This window comes from Lampetra planeri, chromosome 33 (genome assembly GCF_965212315.1).
Source record: "Lampetra planeri chromosome 33, kcLamPlan1.2.h2, whole genome shotgun sequence".
NCBI classification, from domain to species: Eukaryota; Metazoa; Chordata; class Hyperoartia; order Petromyzontiformes; family Petromyzontidae; genus Lampetra; species Lampetra planeri.
In genome coordinates this window covers 9,205,083-9,223,835 of record NC_136139.1, presented here as the reverse complement: position 1 = coordinate 9,223,835, position 18,753 = coordinate 9,205,083, and the positions used below count along the sequence as shown (strand labels likewise).

At 54.9% G+C, this 18,753-nt stretch overlaps 1 protein-coding gene across 1 annotated transcript in view; it reads left to right on the top strand.

Annotated features, from left to right (window-relative positions):
• Positions 1–17,378, top strand: part of LOC144729763 (uncharacterized) — a 41,598-nt gene extending 24,220 nt beyond the window's left edge. The window contains exons 2-7 of the mRNA XM_078610231.1: positions 4,097–4,196; positions 6,147–6,363; positions 7,101–7,305; positions 13,583–13,684; positions 14,729–14,800; positions 15,860–17,378. Coding sequence (XP_078466357.1) covers positions 4,097–4,196; positions 6,147–6,363; positions 7,101–7,305; positions 13,583–13,684; positions 14,729–14,800; positions 15,860–16,237 — 1,074 coding nt within the window. The 3' untranslated portion in view covers positions 16,238–17,378. The remainder of the gene's footprint in view (positions 1–4,096; positions 4,197–6,146; positions 6,364–7,100; positions 7,306–13,582; positions 13,685–14,728; positions 14,801–15,859) is intronic.
• The last annotated feature ends 1,375 nt before the right edge of the window (positions 17,379–18,753 follow it).

Below are 18,753 nucleotides of genomic sequence, written 5' to 3'. Positions count from 1 at the left end.
ACTGATGATGATGGTGGTGGGGAGGCATTCATCCAGCAGTGGAGTGACATCACTGCGCACGTCAGTGTGCGTCTCTCGTCTACACTTGGCCTCAAAGTGCACCTAGCCTGGCACAAGCGCTGTGATGACCCCACCATCACTTCGTGGGTGAATGGCGGCTGTTGTGCGCACGTAATCAAGTGAGGCGTGGTGGTGGTGCCGTGGTTCTCCATGGCTCTCTTATGTCAGTATGTGGGTCTCGACGTGAGTTCGAGTCTGTAGTTCGTTATGTATGGCGAAGCGTCTCTACGTGAATCTATGGGTCCATGCGAGTCTGTGGGTCTCTGTGTAAATCTCTGGGTCTCTGTGTAAATCTCTGGGTCTCTGTGTGAGTCTACGGGTCTCTGCGTCAGTCTATGGGTCTCTATGTAAATCTCTGGGTCTCTGTGTGAGTCTACTGGTCTCTGTGTCAGTCAGTTTGTGGGTTTCTATGTAAATCTCTGGATCTCTGTGTGAGTCTATGGGTCTCTGCGTCAGTCTATGGGTCTTTATGTAAATCTCTGGGTCTCTGTGTGAGTCTACGGGTCTCTGCGTCAGTCTGTGGGTCTCTATGTAAATCTCTGGGTCTCTGTGTGAGTCTACGGGTCTCTGCGTCAGTCTGTGGGTCTCTATGTAAATCTCTGGGTCTCTGTGTGAGTCTACGGGTCTCTGCGTCAGTCTGTGGGTCTCTATGTAAATCTCTGGGTCTCTGTGTGACTCTACGGGTCTCTGCGTCAGTCAGTCTATGGGTCTCTATGTAAATCTCTGGGTCTCTGTGTGAGTCTACGGGTCTCTGCGTCAGTCAGTCTATGGGTCTCTGCGTCAGTCAGTCTGTGGGTCTCTTTGTAAATATCTGGGTCTCTGTGTGAGTCTATTGGGACTCTGTGTAGTCTATGGGTCTCTGCGTCAGTCTATTGGTCTCTGTGTGAGTGTATGGGTCTCTGTGTGAGTCTATGGGCCTCTGCATCAGTCTATGGGTCTCTATGTAAATCTCTGGATCTCTGTGTGAGTCTACGGGACTCTGTGTGAGTCTATGGGTCTCTGCGTCAGTCTACGGGTCTCTGCATCAGTCTATTGGTCTATGTGTGAGTCTATGGGTCTCTGCGTCAGTCTATGGCTCTCTGTGTGAGTGGCCACTGACAGGGCGTTGAATTTCGCCAACGAGCCTCACCGGCTCACATCATTCCCCTGAGACTGGGACGCCCAGTGGGGTTTGTCAACAGCTCCACCTGGAGCCAGGGACTGCCACTCCTAGCCCCGGGCTAGGGCTGAGTTGAGAAAGTCAGAGGCGAGGATTGTTTTTTTTAATTCGTATTCAAATCGCTGAGAGCTGCCCGTGATATATTTCCCTGTGGTGAGTCACAGGGTACACACAAAGACAAAGATCCCACCGTGTAGCCTTTAACAGAGTGTTGGGGCAAGTGCTGTTAGCGAGCACCTATGAAGGCCGGAAAGGTACACGAGGGAAGTGGGTGGTCAGCACCACGCCCGACCGCCTTTGTCTCCACGAGTGGCGATGTTTACACATCGCACCAGGTACTCATTTAAGGCTGAGTCGACCTAGGGGAGACCCGGGACTGGTTCAGATAATCGTCACCGGTGTTGGCCGTGAGCAGGAATCGATCCCGGGTCGCCGGGTTTATAGCGCGGCGCGCTAACCACCACACTACCGCTCCCCACACACACACACCTCTACAACAACAACAACGACCTCCATTCGCCACTAAGTGGCGGTGACGTCACCACGACGCTTGTGCCAGGCCAAGTGCACCTTGAGGCCACGTGAAGTGTCGAACGCCCGCTGGCAGGAGGTCACGGGGCAGACCCACACACACTCACACAGACGCCGCCTCTGTGTATTGGACACGGCGAGCACAATCGTGAGTGAGGGCTGCCCGAGGCCTTCGAGGCCCAGGGGGACGACCAAAACCGAGTCGTCGGCCGCGCGTGGGCCCCGTGGGCCCCGTGGGCCCTGTGCGCATGGGCCCTGTGCGCGTGGGCCCCGTGGGCCCCGTGGGCCCCGTGGGCCCTGTGCGCATGGGCCCTGTGCGCGTGGGCCCCGTGGGCCCTGTGGGCCCCGTGGGCCCCGTGGGCCCTGTGCGCGTGGGCCCCGTGGGCCCTGTGCGCATGGGCCCTGTGCGCGTGGGCCCCGTGGGCCCCGTGGGCCCTGTGCGCATGGGCCCTGTGCGCGTGGGCCCCGTGGGCCCCGTGGGCCCCGTGGGCCCTGTGGGCCCTGTGCGCGTGGGCCCTGTGCGAGTGGGCCCCGTGGGCCCCGTGGGCCCTGTGCGCGTGGACCCTGTGCGCGTGGGCCCCGTGGGCCCCGTGGGCCCTGTGCGCGTGGGCCCCGTGGGCCCCATGGGCCCCGTGGGCCCCGTGGGCCCTGTGCGCGTGGGCCCCGTGGGCCCCGTGGGCCCCGTGGGCCCTGTGCGCGTGGGCCCCGTGGGCCCCGTGGGCCCTGTGCGCGTGGGCCCCGTGGGCCCTGTGCGCATGGGCCCCGTGGGCCCCGTGGGCCCCGTGGGCCCCGTGGGCCCTGTGCGCGTGGGCCCTGTGCGCGTGGGCCCCGTGGGCCCCGTGGGCCCCGTGGGCCCTGTGCGCCGCTCTCGCGGGCTCCCCGCAGCGCGGCGCAGAGCGGCCTCGGAAGGCGCCACGCGGCACTGCGGAGTCAGAGTCGGCCCGTCGGGGTGGGGTGGGTAGGGGGGTGGGGGGGGCGGATGTTTCCGTGTGGCAATTTGCGAATGTGTTTTTTGTTGTTCGAACTTGGCAACAAATAAAATGTTGAACCGAGACGCCAGCGCGCCTCCGGCCGACTAGAACGAAGCCAACGACGCGAGGCGGACGGCGTACGGCTTGCGTGGTTAGCCAGGGCGGCTGCGGGGTTAGAACCGCGAGGCCTCTCTCCTTATTTCATTTCTTTAGTTTAATATACAATTGTTACTTTTTGTTTCACTATCATTCTCCTCTTCGTCGAGTTCGGAACGAGACGAAGAGATTGTTTTGTTCACAGGCGCATGATTTCGCTGCAGCAAAGGCGGAAAATTCGCGAAGGCTCGGCCACTTCTCTGCCTGCTCCCCTCCGCATTTCCACTCAGTTTGTATCTTCTTAGAAGCCTAATTTGATCACGTGGCACGAAGACAGATTGACAACTCTGCACTTGAAAACTGCTTTTCACGTTTAGTTTGTTGCCCTTCCCCCGCACCTCCGATTAGAACGGTTGGCTACGTATGGCGCGAAAGAAGTTCAACATAGGTACATGCATACGACACGTGTTGTTGGTGTCGCGCCGTCACGAGATGGGTAATCAACCCGCAAGGGCAGTGTGCGTCTTCGCGTTGGAGAATGCCCCGCGGAAGCGGACATTACAGGGCTACCGCTGAGCACGTGCGCCTTGAAGGGAGCTCTGTTGCACACAGCAGAGGGCAGCGCTCTCTCCACCCGACTCGCCGCACAGAGTGACGTCCGCCACGTGACAGCGAAAGCGATATTGAATTCTCACAGCTGGAATTGAGGCGAATTCAGTTTTAGAACCGAATTAAAATGGGATAAAAACAAATGTGGCTAGCGACCCACGTGTCCTTTGTACGTCCCTCCGTCCAGCCCAGCACACCTTTTTTCGTCTTCAAATAAAAAAAGACGATGGTGTTTTTGACGATGGGCTTTCACGTGATTTGCGTGCGGGCAAGTGCAGCGCCCTCGGCGGCGTGGATAAGAGGTAACTTGAAGGCACGTCCGAAGCAGTTCTGTAGCATTCCTTCCGCGGGCCGTTCTCTATCTAACACGTGCTGATTGGTGGGCTGATTACTGCGGGAGCTCCGGATGGAGTTTCCCAATAACCACGCGTGTCTCCCCGTGTGTCTCCCCATGTGTCTCCCCATGTGTCTCCCCATACCTTCCCCTGCACACCCCTCCCCCAAACACAACCTCTCCCTCCTCACCCTCCTCACCCTCTCCCTCCTCACCCTCCTCACCCAAACACTCTGATACACCCTCACCGTGGACATCCTTCCTCCCACACTCTCTCCCGCACTCTCTCACCCCTCCCACACACCGTGCCCCCCCTCCCCGCCCCCCCCGGCGCAGCACAAGGCATGGAAGAGGATTCAGAGCATCATGCACCGCACGCCGTTCATCGTGGCTCTGAAGAAGCGCTACCCCTGGATCCAGCTGTCTGGCCACGCAGGTGAGAGGGACACAGAGAGAGAGAGAGACACACAGAGAGAGAGAGAGACACAGAGAGAGAGGGATACTGAGAGAGAGACACAGAGAGAGTGGAGTTGTGGAGAGATAGGATGTTGGGGGCGAGGGGCGGAGGAAGGGTAAGGGCTGTGGACCAGTGGGACTCGCAGTGTCAAGTCGAGGCATCGTATAACGATGTGCACCACGTGAGACTCTTCAGTCGATCCACTGCTGGATGACGGCCTCCCCCACGCTATGCGGCTCGATCAGACGCCCCCGTGAGGAGTCGCTCCGCATTGCTCTCCGCGCGTAGTTCGGCACTGTGTCCAACGTTTCGTTCCACTGAGCTCTTCAAGAACTGTGTTGGCTTCAGCGATAGTTGCCGGCGATAGCGGATTACGCCATGAAGCCTGGCAATTGCTTGAGACCGGCGACTCAAGCGTGGCGAGTTGATGGTTGCTCCCCAGTCACTCGTGACATCACTTCGAGATACACAGAACCAAAGACTGTTGGGGCAAGTGCTGTTAGCGAGCAACCTATGAAGGCCGGCCATGGCACACCAGCAGGGTAGGGTGGCCAACACCATTTTCCCGGCCGCCTTTGTCTCCCCAGTGCTGATGTTTACACACCTAACCAGGTACTCGTTTGAGGCTGAGTCGACCGCATTCACCCGCAAACACGTGACAGAGCAGTAACAAATGATGATGATGAGTCAGAACCGCGGTCATTAACGGAAAAAATATGGAACAAAAACTACAGAGTGCCCTAATAAGCATAGGGAGACGCATGCTCGCAGCAGTTACATTGAGAGGCAACAATAGGAATGCGTGGATTGGAGAACACACGCAGTTTTACTGACATCGTCAACCAAACTGCTGTATCAAGGAGAGTGAGGCTTGCGCAGGACGGGTCGCGGCTTGAAGAAGGCGTACGACCAGCATGTTGAACTCCTCTTGCATCGTGCGTAGCCAACCGTGCTAAATCGGAGGTGCGGTGGGAAGGGAAACAAAGTGACGGCCGATGGTCAAGAGCAATAACGGAGTGGCAGCCAAGGAATGGAACGCGTGCGAGACGATGAGATGGAACCGTGTAACCAGATCCATCACCAGATCGTTGAAGGTGGCGGCGGTGGCTTCGGGAGGCCTTCATCCAGCAGTGGGTTGATCGTGACTTTATGATGATGATGTAATATTCATTTCAACTTGTAGCGTGCGCGTGCAGTATTAGCTCACTCTAGGAGAGAGAGGACGACTCAGAGGCGCGTGGAACCACAGACGAGCCGAGAAGGCAGCCACGCGACTAGCCGGTGCTAGCAAAAATGTCCCAGAGCTCTGCAGTCCTCTACATATCAACGTATTGTCGGTATATTAATGGGTGTATACAGAGTGGGAGGAAACCCACGCCATGCGCGAGGGGGCAACACTCGATCCCCGTACAGATGAAAGCAGATGCGAGATTAGTCCACGCTTTGCTGTGTACGCAGCTCGACGCATACCCGCCGGCAGTGGAGTTCTTCAACATCTCTGCGGCGATCCACCAATCCCAGCTGCTGCCTCCACAGTGCTGGAGGATTGCAGGCGGCCACTAAAACTTAAACTAAAACTATGTTATTTGACCAGGTAGGGCCCACCGAGCTTATCATGTGGAAATGTGCAGCAGCCACATATCCTTACCGCGTGACGTTGATTCTAAATGTGGAGGGAAAACCCGGAGGCGACCCTAGAAAAAAATCCACGCGACCGCGGGGAGGGAGAGAGAGAGAGAGAAAGAGTACATGCAAACGACAAACATGCAGCAGGCGTCAGCGTCGGGATCGAACCCACGAGCTCCTGCATACCAGGCGAGGGAGTTAACATCTAGCCGCCGGGACACCCCACGTTTAGGGCACCCACCACCTCCTCCTGGCCACAGTGAATCACGATGATGATGAGGATGTTGCTTTGGTGGCACGCAGGGAACTTCAAGACGGGGGAGCAGCAGGGCGTGGTCCTGAAGCGCTTCTGCGAGGGGGAGCAGCGCTGTCTGCGCTTGCTCATGGGCGACGCGCTGCGCCCGTTCGTGCCCGCCTACCTGGGCGAGATGGAGAACGACGGCGTGCGCTACGTGCAGATGGAGGATCTGCTCACCGACTTCCACGCGCCCTGCATCATGGACTGCAAGATGGGAGTGAGGTCCGTGCGTGCGTGTGCGGATAGGTGTGTGTGTGTGCCGTTCCGGTTTTAATAGGTGCTTGCTAACAGCACTTGGCCCAACAGTCTGTGAAAGCTATACGTGGGATCTTTGTGTGTGTGTGTGTGGTGGGTGGCAGTAGTGTAGCGGTTAGAGCGCTGCGCTACAAACCAGGCCGCTCGAGTTGGATGCCCGCTCATGGTCAACACCAGCGACGATTATCTGAACTGGTCCTGGGCCTGGCCTAGGTCGACTCAGCATCAAATGAGTACTGGTGCAGTGTGTACTCAACACCACTGGGGAGACAAAGGCGGTCAGGCGCGGTGCTGGCCAACCACCCCTTTCGTGTGCCGTGCCGGCCTTCATAGCTACTCGTTAACAGCACTTGCCACAACCGTCTGTTAAGGTTATACGGGGGATCTTAGTCTTTGTTTTGTGTGTGTGTGTGGAATGGTGTGCTAATACTTTGCACAACATCATTAGCACTGTCCATCAGCACTCCATACATCATCGGCAGCCCATCCATCGTCAGCAGCCCGTCCACCATCATCATCATCATCAGCAGGCCACACCACGGCAGAGCTCGGCGCCACGATTTCAGCACCTCGTTGCGCTGAACAGCGACCCACCCACCCACCCACTCACTCCCCGCGTGGCGACGCGACGCATCGTCAAGGTTGAGAAACCTCTTTGGCCCTTCCTCAACCCTCTTTGCTCTCCACCCCAACTCGCACCGCAGGACCTACCTGGAGGAGGAGTTGGCACGCGCCCGGGAGAAGCCGCGGCTGCGCAAGGACATGTACCAGAAGATGGTGGCGGTGGAGCCCGGAGCGCCCACCGTGGAGGAGCACACCCAGCGCGCCGTCACCAAGCCGCGCTACATGCAGTGGCGCGAGACCATCAGCTCGTCCGCCACGCTCGGCTTCAGGATCGAGGGCATCAAGGTGCGTGGTGATCAGGTGATGATGATGATGATGGTGGTGACGACGGTGGTGGTGGTGGTGGTGTGCTGGTGGTGGTGATGGTGGTGACGACGGTGGTGGTGGTGGTGATGATGATGGTGGTGACGACGGTGGTGGTGGTGGTGGTGTGCTGGTGGTGGTGATGGTGGTGACGACGGTGGTGGTGGTGGTGATGATGATGGTGGTGACGACGGTGGTGGTGGTGGTGTGCTGGTGGTGGTGATGGTGGTGACGACGGTGGTGGTGGTGGTGGTGATGATGGTGGTGACGACGGTGGTGATGGTGGTGGTGGTGATGATGATGGTGTTGACGACGGTGGTGGTGGTGATGATGATAATGATGATGATGGTGACGACGGTGGTGGTGGTGATTGAAGAAGTTGCCGGTGATAATAATGATGCCATTATTATCAAAAGGTGGTGTAGCAGTGGTTCAGCGGTTGGCACGCTGCGCTACGGACCCGGTGACCCGAGTTCGATTCCCGCTCACGGCCACCAACACCGGTGATGATTATCTGAACCGGTCCTCGACCACATCTAGGTCGACTCAGCCACAAATGAGTACCCAGTGCGGTGTGTAAACATCGCCGCTAAGGGAGACAAAGGCGGCCTGTGTAGCGTTGGCCACCCACCCCCTCGTGTGCCGTGCCGGCCTTCATCGGTGCTACTCACTAACAGTACTTGCCCTAACATTCTGCTCAGGCTATAGGGGGGATCTTTGTCTTTTGTTTGGTGGTGATGATGGCGATGATGGTGTGGGCAGTGATGCGGCCGGGCGGTCAGGATAATGATGTCAACTCGGAACGCTGCGCCACCATCACCGCCGCACACAGTATTCACTCTTCGCTCTCGTGGACAAAGAGCAGCTGGCGCCAACAATTTCCCAAGCTCTGCAGTCCTCTATATATATGTGAAGGTGTTGTCAGCCAATTAATGAAGCTTATCATGTCGCAGAAAGCCGGAGCACCCAGGGAAATCCCACGCTTTTCGAGGGGGAAACACTCGATCCCATACGGGTGGAACAGGTGGAGTCAACGTTTTTTACTGTGCTGCCTTCTTCTGACGAAACAGCCTCCTCGACGCCCACCCATGGCGGAAGGGAGTTTCACCACAACATCTGTGCGGCGGTGATCCACCAACCCTCGCTGCTGCCGGATCACAGGCGGCAGTCACGTGCGGCAACGTAGCAATCACCACCCAGATATGGGTGGGTGGGGGGGGTCAGTCAAAGTCACATGCTGGCTCTCTCCACCTTGAATCTGTCTGCGGGAATCTCCCGATTGTTGTTGTTGTTGTTGCACTGCGCAAGCTAAGCGGAGTTTGAGCCTGGTTAAGGGGTAGCTTAGCAGTTGAATGGCGTGGTCGGCATCAGCACTGGTGGAAGGAATTAAATGTGCGCCCACCCTCGCCCTTCCCTGTCCCAGTGGGGATCGCCCTTCGTAGCCCAGACCGTGGGCCCCTCCGGCCCGTGGGCCCCTCTGGCCCATAGGCCCCTCCGGCCCGTAGGCCCCTCCAATCCCGTGGTGCCCCGGTGCAGGGCCACCGGACTGCACCGCTGCTAGCTGCCTGAGGCCTCTACCTCTCTTCTCAACGCCGGTGCAGACCCAGAGCTTGCTCTCGATTCCAGGTCGCTCGGCACTTTCAACGCTCACGGTGCTCGAAGCATCTCCCTCGGGGCCAACCCCCTCCTCCCTCCCCTCCCCGTGACCTCCGCATGAACCCTGCAAGCAGGGGGGTCACGCAGGGGTCACCACATCCCACTCTCACGCGAGTGGGATGTGGAGGGGACTGTGTCGGTTCTTACACTTCATAGAGCCACACACGTGGGTGTGTGTGCGTGTGTGCCTGTGTTGTTATTCGTCTCTGCATTTGCCCAATTTTATTCCAATCCATGTCACGGAACGAGACGGCGAGTTGTCCGGTTGGGACGCTCAGCGCCCTGGCATATTCATCACGGAGCGAGCGGTGCCATCGCAGTTAGAGGAGGACCCTGGAATGAGATATGTTCGTCGCACTGGCAGTAAAGCAGACACATGATCATTCTCGGAGTTGGAATATTTTGATGAATTGAGTGAAACGTGCGTGTGTGTCGACTGTAATGAGTAGCTGGTGCGGTGTGTAAACATCGCCACTCGGGTGACAACGGCAGCCACGCGTGGTGCTGGCCACCCACCCCCTCGTGTGCCGTGCTGGCAGCACTTGCCCCAACAGTCTGTTAAGGATACACGGGTGATCTTTATCTTTGATGCCATGTGGCGAGATGTTCCTGTAAATATCTCTCCTGGTATACACGATGTCGTGGGTTCGATCCCAACCCTGACGCCTGTATATTCGGAGTTTGCATGTTCTCCCCGTGGTCGTGTGGATTTTTCTCCGGGTCCTCCGTTTTTCCCTCCACATTTAGAAACGTGCGTTTAAAGTGTTTCGCTGCTATATATTTCCACGTGAAAAGTCTCTTCATTGAGCTCTCATTTGTGGCCAGGTCGCTTCTGAAAATAGCCATATAGCTCAGTGGGCCTTAGCTGGTAAAATAAAAAAAATAGTTTATCGTTTAGTTTTTATTTACAGATCTCCACCATAAATTCAACACAGCGAACCCACTGCATCGCACTGGAGACTTACCTGGGCAGTGACTGGTCGTACAAAGTCCACATCACCCAACAAGCGTGTACACACGGCGTCTTGAGAGATAGTAATCAATAATACGGACATGACTCCAACGGACATGACTCCAAATATAACACTCGCGAAACTTAAAACGGCCACGTCGACACAAGTAAAACCTGATCACAGTCCCATCATAACGGCGAGACAAAAAAAAACCTCCCAAATATATGCCGAACAACTAAAATAAATGACCTCTGATCGAGGCCAGTTGAGGTTCAGAAAGCCCGGTGGGTGTTTGGTGTGTGTGTAGTAGTAGTCGTAGCACGCTCCTAATCGACCGTGACCAGAAGCATCTGAGTTATTGCAGCCACCACGCTGCCTTGTAAACTTAATCTCCGGCGCGATGCTGTGCGTTGGCTTCGGGTGCGCGGGGGTGGGGTGGGCCTGGAGGGTGGGGGCGGGTGGGAGTTGGGGTGTGTAGCGGGGGAGGGAGGTGGAAGAGATATGAGGCCACGGGGTTCCACGTTTGTGGTCACACAGTGGAAAATACCACGGGGGGGGGGGCGGTGGTGTGGCGGGGGGGGGGTGAAGGAGGGGGCTGCTTGACGGAAGAGGGGGAGGGTGCCCGGCCAGGCGATCGTTTGTGGGTGGTGGTTGGAGGAGCGGTGGCGCAGCGGTTAGCGCGCTGCGAACCCGGCTACGCGCGACGAGTTCGATTCTCGTTTTACGGCCACCAAGAACCCCGTGATGATTTTCTTGAACCGGTTATGGGCCTCCCCTAGGTCGACTCAGCCTCAAACGAGGACAGCACCTGGTGGCGTTGTGTAAACATCGCCGCTGGGGAGACAAAGGCGGCCGGGTGCGGTGCTGGCCACCCACCGGAATTCATAGGTGCTGCTCGCTAACAGCACTTGTCCCTACAGTCTGCTAAGGCTGTACGAGGCGGGGGGGAACTTTGTTTTTGGTGGTAGTTCGAGCAAAGAGCAAAAGCGACGGTTGTGCCTTTCATGCCGTGACGTCAGTAATTTCCCCTTTTTGAAAATAAATAAGGAAATGCGTTTCAAATTTAAATGGCCAAACGGGCTCGGTTGGTGGTGATGTTTGTTTTTGTGTGTGCGTCTTGTTGATGATGATGACATTCGTGGTGTGGTTTACTTTCCTTACGTGTGTTTATCGTTTGGGGGGAAAAAATGTAAAGTGCGCGCGCATGAGTATTTTAAGACGTTTTAAGTGCTTGCAATTGAGCGGGGTGTGTTTTTTTGTTTAAGATGTCACATTCTTTAGCAGCAAGAAGCGGAGTTGTTCCACTTTAGAGTGTGCCGATTGTGATGTTTGTGTTCGTTAGGTCTTGGCGCGCGTGCGTGTGCATTGCACGTCTGTCGACTCAGCCTTAAATGTGGAAACCTGGTGCGGTGTGTAAACATCGCCACTGGGGAGACAAAGGCGGCCGGCCATCTATCCCCCCCCCCCCCCGTGTGCCGTGCCGGCCTTCATAGGTGCTTGCTAACAGCACTCGCCACAAGAGCCTCTTATGCCTATACGGGGGATCTTTGTCTTTTTCTTGGTTCTTTCGGAAAAGTCACGTAGAATGGAAATAATAAAATAATAAAAATAAAACATAATAAAATAATTCTCACGACGTTTCGGCCACAACGCAAGCAGCCGTCCTCAGGTGAAGAACAGGTCTGTCGGAAAGACAGCGTCTGAATGAAACACCCCAGGCTTGGAGCGTGTGTTTCATTCAGACGCTGTCTTCTCGACAGACTGTAACAACTACAAGGGCATCTCACTCCTCAGTGTGCCGGGTAAGGTCCTGGCAAGGATTATTCAACATCGCCTTGCTAGGCACGCTGAGGAGAGGCTTGCGGAGCCCCAATGCGGTTTCAGGAAAGGGCGGTCCTGCACAGATGCCATATTTTCTGTCCGTCTGCTACAGCAGAGGTGTAGGGAATTCCGAAAAGACCTACATCTCTGCTTTATTGACCTGGTCAAGGCCTATGATACCATCAGTAGGACTGGGCTCTGGGTTGTTCTTCGTGCTTTCGGAGTCCCTGACCCTCTGCTCACGATCATTAAGGACCTTCATGATGGTGAGCGGGCCCGGGTAAAACTACGTGGCCGGGAGTCAGAGCCTTTCCCTGTACACCTTGGGGTGCGACAGGGATGTCCTCTGGCTCCCACATTATTTAACATCTTTTTCGACTGCGTAGTTCGTGAAGCCTTCAATAGCTGTACCGGGGGAATTTCCATTTGGTACAGATATTATGGGAGGCTGATCGACGCCCGGGTGCGATCAAGGGATGGCTCCCTATTGGTCAACCACGTTATGTATGCCGATGATTTGGTAATAGCTGCTCATTCAGAAGAGGAGTTGGAGACGCTGCTGCTGAGACTGGAGCGTGCCACTAAGAGGTGGGGCCTTACCATCAGCCCCACCAAAACTAAGCACCTGCCTGGGTATTTTGTACCATCGGACACTCCACCCCCACAACTCCCAATTGGTGATGGGGCAGTTGTGGAGAGAGTGGAGAGTTTCCCATACCTGGGCAGTGTGCTTATGACCGGCTCCAGTTTATCAGCAGAGGTCTCACTCCGAATCAGTCGAGCGGCAATATCTTATCATCGGTTGCGTAACGCTGTGTGGAAGCTACCTGGTCTGTCGCTCCGCACGAAGCTTCAGGTCTTCTCGGCTACGGTCATTCCCTCCCTTCTCTACGCTTACGAAACGTGGACCCCCCTAGTGGAGCATCTTCGCCGGTTGGAAACATTTAGGCTGGCCTGCCAACGATCCATCCTGGGTTTAACCAGGCTGGATTGTGTGAGGAGCTCACAAGTCCTTGAAAGATTTGGGCAAAGTCCCATCAGTGAGCTCCTCCGGCAGGCAAGGCTGCGTTGGCTGGGTCATGTAGCCCGCATGCCCAGCCACCGCATGCCTAAACAGCTTTTGTTCGGCCGGATCGAGGGGGCTAAACGGGCGCGGCACGGGCTAGAGAAGAGATGGAGTGGTGTGGTACAGGAGGACGTGGAGCTGAGTGGACTTGCCGATGACTGGTACCAGCAGTGTCAAGATCGGCCTCAGTGGAGGAGGCTCGTGAAGGACGCTACTGGGCAGTTGGAGGCAGTCGCCCTCCAACAACAACGGAGGGCGGAGGAGCGACGCTCACAACAACGAGCGGAGCGCCGGGTGGCTAAAGCACAGCAAGTTGGTACAGTAGGGGGCACAGGTGGTGCATCAGCCAGTCATCTCGGTCATCTCGGTCAGTCGACCCGTGGCACCTGGGTCTGCCCCGTGACCTCCTGCCAGCGGGCGTTCGACACTTCACGTGGCCTCAAGGTGCACATGGCCTGGCACAAGCGTCGTGGTGACGTCACCGCCACTTAGTGGCGAATGGCGGTTGTTGTTGTTGTTGCATACGTTTGCGTGCGTGCATGCTTGTACTGTGCGCGTCCTTGTGTGTTCACGCGCGCGTTCACGTTTTGTGTTCACGTGTTGTGTTCAAGTTTTTGTGTTCATGCGCACAGTCAACTGTGTGTGTGTTCATGCGCGTGTTGTGTTCATGCGCGTGTTGTGTTCATGCGAGTGTTCATGTGCATTCGAATTCACGCGTTCACGCGCGTGCTCACGTGCGTGTTCACGCGTTGTTGTTCACCAGAAAAGCGACGGCTTCCTCAAGCAGGACTTCAAGAAAACGAGAACCCGCGAGCAGGTGATGGATGTCCTTGATGACTTCATAGGAAAGAATGTGAACATTCAGGTGAGCTGGCTGTCTGTTGAACTTCCTTCACACAGATGACTGGTGACCACCCAATGAATTGACCCCTAATAACCCCCCCCCTCATTAAATATTAATTTATGTTGAAAATAAACCTTACTTTTTGGAAATATGAGGTTTATTAATTAAATGATGGGGGGGGTCACAAGACATCTGGACCACTTTGAAGCATTCAACGATGGACGTTACTGCACTGCCCCCTGCTGGGCACGAGTTGTAAGGGCGGCAGAGCTACTATGCCGCACAATCAATTGTTGCATTTTCCCATCGTCTATAGGGTAACGCTGACCGCATTCAATAGGCGGGTAAGATAACAGACCCACGACCAGCGCAGGCTGGGAGAGACCCTGATCCAGCAGTGGATTGATACAAGGTGCTGTGCAACTACTGCACACAGTTATAATTCCTACTCTTAGTTCTTTCGGTAAAGTCACGTAGGTAAAATTAATAAAAAATAAAACAATACAAATCAGGTGAAGACGGAAGCTTGTGTTGCCTCCGAAACGTCGTGATTTTTATTGTTTTATTTTTATTAATTTTACCTACGTGACTTTACCGAAAGAACTAAGAGTATGAATCCTTGCAGTCACGAAAGCTTCAAATCTAAAAGTTATAATTCCTATTGAGCGGACTTGCTGCTGCAGTGTCCCTGAGTGTATGTGTCCTGGCGCTGTGTGGATCTCAACAGAGATGGCCTAGCGGTTCGTGCGCTTGCACGACGAACTCGGCGGCCCGAGTTCGATTCCCTCCCACGGCCGCTAACAGCCGGTGACGAATATCGGAATCGGTCCTGTGCCTCCCCCTGGTCGACTCGGCCTTAATCGAGTACCTTGTGTGGTGTGTAAACATCGCCACTGGGGAGACAAAGGCGGTCGGGTGTTGTACTCGCCACCCACCCCCTCGTGTGCCGTTTCGGCCTTCATTGGTGCTCGCTAACAGCACTTGCCCCTACAGTCTGTGAAGGCTCTACCGGGGATCTTTGTCTTTGTTCGTGCGTGTGTTCTCACGGTCTGCTTGTGTCTTCAGATCCGATACCTCGCCCGGCTGAAGGCAATGAAGGCCACGCTGGAAGACTCCCCTTTCTTCCAAACGCACGAGGTGAGCGAGCAAGCGAGCGAATTGTGGAGCCGAGGAAGAGGATTTTTTCTTTTAATCTACGACACCTTTTTTATACTCTTTTGGTTTTTTCGGTAAAGTCACGTGGGTTAAAAGAAAACAAATAAATTAAATCACAACGTTTCGGAGGCAACACAAGCTTCCGTCTTTAGGTGGATCCGTCACAGCAAAATTGCTGTATCAAGTAATTTTGCTGTGACGGTTTCGGAAGCTTGTGTTGCCTCCAAAACGTCGTGATTTAATTTAGTTGTTTTCTTTTAACCCACGTGACTTTACCAAAAAGAACAAAGAGTATGAATCCTTGCAGTCACGAAAACTTCAAATCTAGAATGAACACCTTTTTTGCCAGTCTCGAAATGATGAAACAACAAGAGTCGAGGTTTTACCCTTTCCGCTAATAAAACAGGAGGTTTTAAGATGTTCAAACCACCAAATAGATACATTTTGCAAGGCATCCGGTGTACATTAACCACATGCACTCGTGGCAAACATGGAAACAAACGTGCTCTAATAATAATGCATGCCGTTCTCTGGTCTGACACTGGTGAGACAAGGCCATAATGAAAGCTGTTTCTGGTGTAGGCCAATCAGTTTCAGAGACAACGTGTGTGTGTGTGCGTGCGTGTGTGTGCGTGTGTGTGCATGTGTGTGCGTGCGTGTGTGTGTGTGCATGTGTGTGCGTGTGTGTGTGTGCATGTGTGTGTGCGTGTGTGTGTGTGCGTGGGGAGCGATAGTGTAGTGGTCAGCGCGCTGCGCTACGAACCCGGCGACCCGAGTTCGATTGATGCTCACGACCAACAACCAGTGACGATTGTCTGAACCGGTCCTGCGCCTCCACTAGGTGGACTCAGCCTCAAATGAGTACCCGGTGCGGTGTGTAAAAACACCGCCGCCGCTGGGGAGACAAAGCCGGCCGGGCGTGGTGCTGGCCACCCACCCCCACGCGTGCCACAGCGCCGGCCCTCACAGTCGCTACTCGCGAACAGCACGTGACCCCAGCCGCCTGTTAAGGCGACATTGTGTCCCGCGCGCGCGTCCCAGGTGATCGGCAGCTCGCTGCTCTTCGTGCACGACGGGTGCGGCCGCGCCGGCGTGTGGATGATCGACTTCGGCAAGACGACGCCGCTGCCCGCGGGCCAGACCCTGAGCCACCGCGACGCGTGGAGCGAGGGCAACCGGGAGGACGGCTACCTGTGGGGGCTCGACCAGATCATATCGGCGCTGGAGGGGCTCGCCGCGCGGTACGCCGCGGCCGGGGGCCTCCACAGACCGGCGAGGGACGCCGCTCACGGCGGCGACGGTGGCGGTGACGGTGGTGGTGATGGTGGTGATGGTGGTGGTGGATGTTCCGTCGCGCCGAGCTGCGTGTCGGCAGAGCCGCCCTCGGCAGTGTCGCTCGCACCGGACTGCGGAGTGTAGCGGCGTGTGTCGCAAGTGTGCACGCGCGCGCGCATAGACACAAGGACAAAGAGCACCCGTATAGCCTGAACAGACTTGTTGGGGCAAGTGCAGTTAGTGAGCGCCTATGAAAGCCGGCACTGTGGCACACGAGGGGGTGGGTGGCCAGCACCACTCCCGGTCGCCCTTTTCTCTCCCCAATGGCGATGTTCACACACTGCACCAGGTGCTCATTTGTGGCTGAGTCGACCTCGGGGAGGCCCAGGACCGGTTCAGATAATCGTCACCGGTGTTGGCTGTGAGCGGGAATCGAACTGGGGCCACTGGGTTTGTAGCGCAGCGCGCTGGCCTCTACACTACCGCTCCCCGTTAGTACGTGCGTACAAACACATACGTAGTGCTGCGTGCCCGAACACACGACCCCTCTATAGCCGGAGGGAGACTGTTGTTAGCTGGTCCTGCACACGAGGGACTGGCATGGCAAGCGTCTCCCCCGGTGCTGATGATTTTTTTTTTTTACATATCGCACCAGGTACTAATTCAAGGCTGTGCGGACCTAAGGGAAGGCCCAGGATTGGGTTCAGATAGTCACCACTGATGTCGGCCGTGAGCGGGAGTCACCGGGTTCGTCACGCGGTGCGCTAACCACAGACACATGTGGCGAATACACAGAGACAAAGATCCCCTGTGTAGCCTGGACGGACTGTTGGGGCAAGTGCTGTTAGTGAGCAGCTGTGAAGGCCGGCACGGCACACGAGGCGATAGTGTGGCCAGCACCACACACGGCAGCCTTTGTCTCCCGAGTGCTGATGTTTACACACCGCGCCAGGTACTCATTTAAGGCTGAGTCCACCTAAGGGAAGGCCCAGGACCGGGTTTAAATATTCTTCCGGATTCGTAGCGCAGTGCGCTAACCACTGCGCCACCGCTCCGCGCATATGATGCACTCATGGACTACACGAACACATAGTTTACGTGCGCGCGCATACATGCGTATACATACACACGCTTATGTACTTAAATACATACACACGCGGCTTCATATTTTCAAAAACTAAAAGTTTTTTTTTCAAATGATAACCCAACGAAGTGGCTTATCACGTAGACATTTATAGCAGCCAGATACCCTAAAGACGTGTTGTTGATTCTAAATATGGGGGGGGGGGGGGGTAAACCGGAGGACTCGGGGAAAAATCCACATGACCACGGGGAGAGAGACATTCAAACTCCAGGGTCGAGATCGAACCCACGACCTCCTGTATACCAGGTGAAGTAGTTAACATCTCCCCATCGTGGCTGCCCCATTTTTCCGGCTGCTACTAGTCACAGCCACAGCAATAAGTACACAGTACTGGATGTGGTGTGCCGGGAACACAAATTTAAACTGTGATCATTCGTCGACATTAGGCACGGAACGATTTTGTTTTGATTCGATTATTTGTCTCAACCGTAGTATCTTGTTTCGTTTGTCTCGTTTGTATTGTCTGTCCCGTTTGTATTGTCTCGTTTGTATTGTCTCGTTTGTATTGCCTGTCTTGTTTGTATTGTCTGTCTCGTTTGTATTGTCTCGTTTATATTGTCTGTCCCGTTTGTATTGTCTGTCCCGTTTGTATTGTCTCGTTTGTATTGTCTGTCTCGTTTGTATTGTTTCGTTTGTATTGTCTGTCTCGTTTGTATTGTCTCGTTTGTATTGTCTCGTTTGTATTGTCTGTCCCGTTTGTATTGTCTCGTTTGTATTGTCTCGTTTGTATTGCCCGTCTCGTTTGTATTGTCTGTCTCGTTTGTGTTGTCTCTCTCGTTTGTATTGTCTCGTTTCTGTTGTCTCGTTTGTATTGCCTGCCTCGTTTGTATTGTCTCGTTTGTATTGTCTCGTTTGCCTTGTCCGTCTCGTTTGTATTGTCTTGTTTGTATTGTCTCGTTTGTATTGTCTCGTTTGTATTGTCTCGTTTGTATTGTCTCGTTTGTATTGTCTCATTTGTATTGTTTGGCTCGTTTGTTCCATTTAAATGTAACACTGAACAGTCACATATTACTCATTTGCATTCGTGGGAAATCATCGATCTCACGCGCACTACGATACGCTCGTCACGGTTGACGTAACCCTCTATTAGAATCGATTAATCGTAATCGACTATTCATCGATCGTAATCGTCACGGGCCGACTAATAACGTCACGGGGTGGACTTGGTGGGGGGGGGGGGGGGTGAGGTGGACTGCGGTTGTTTTTTTCTTTCATATTTAATGTGACTTTTAAAAGACTAATATAATAATAATGCGGGGTAAATGTTTTAACGTTTTTTTTTTTATATTTCTCTGTGGTGTGGCGTTCGAGGTACCAAAAAGCACAACTGGCTCTTGCAAACGCGAGCGGTGGGAATCACGGCGTGAATTCAGACGGAGCCGTACGGGGCTCAGTTCCAGAAAATATGTTCCTTCTCACCCTCCCCCCCCCCCATCCTCCACGAGGGGCTGGGGGGTTGGGGCAGGTGCAGGAAAATGTTCCCATGAGAAATTAAGAACCCGAGTCGGAAACGATT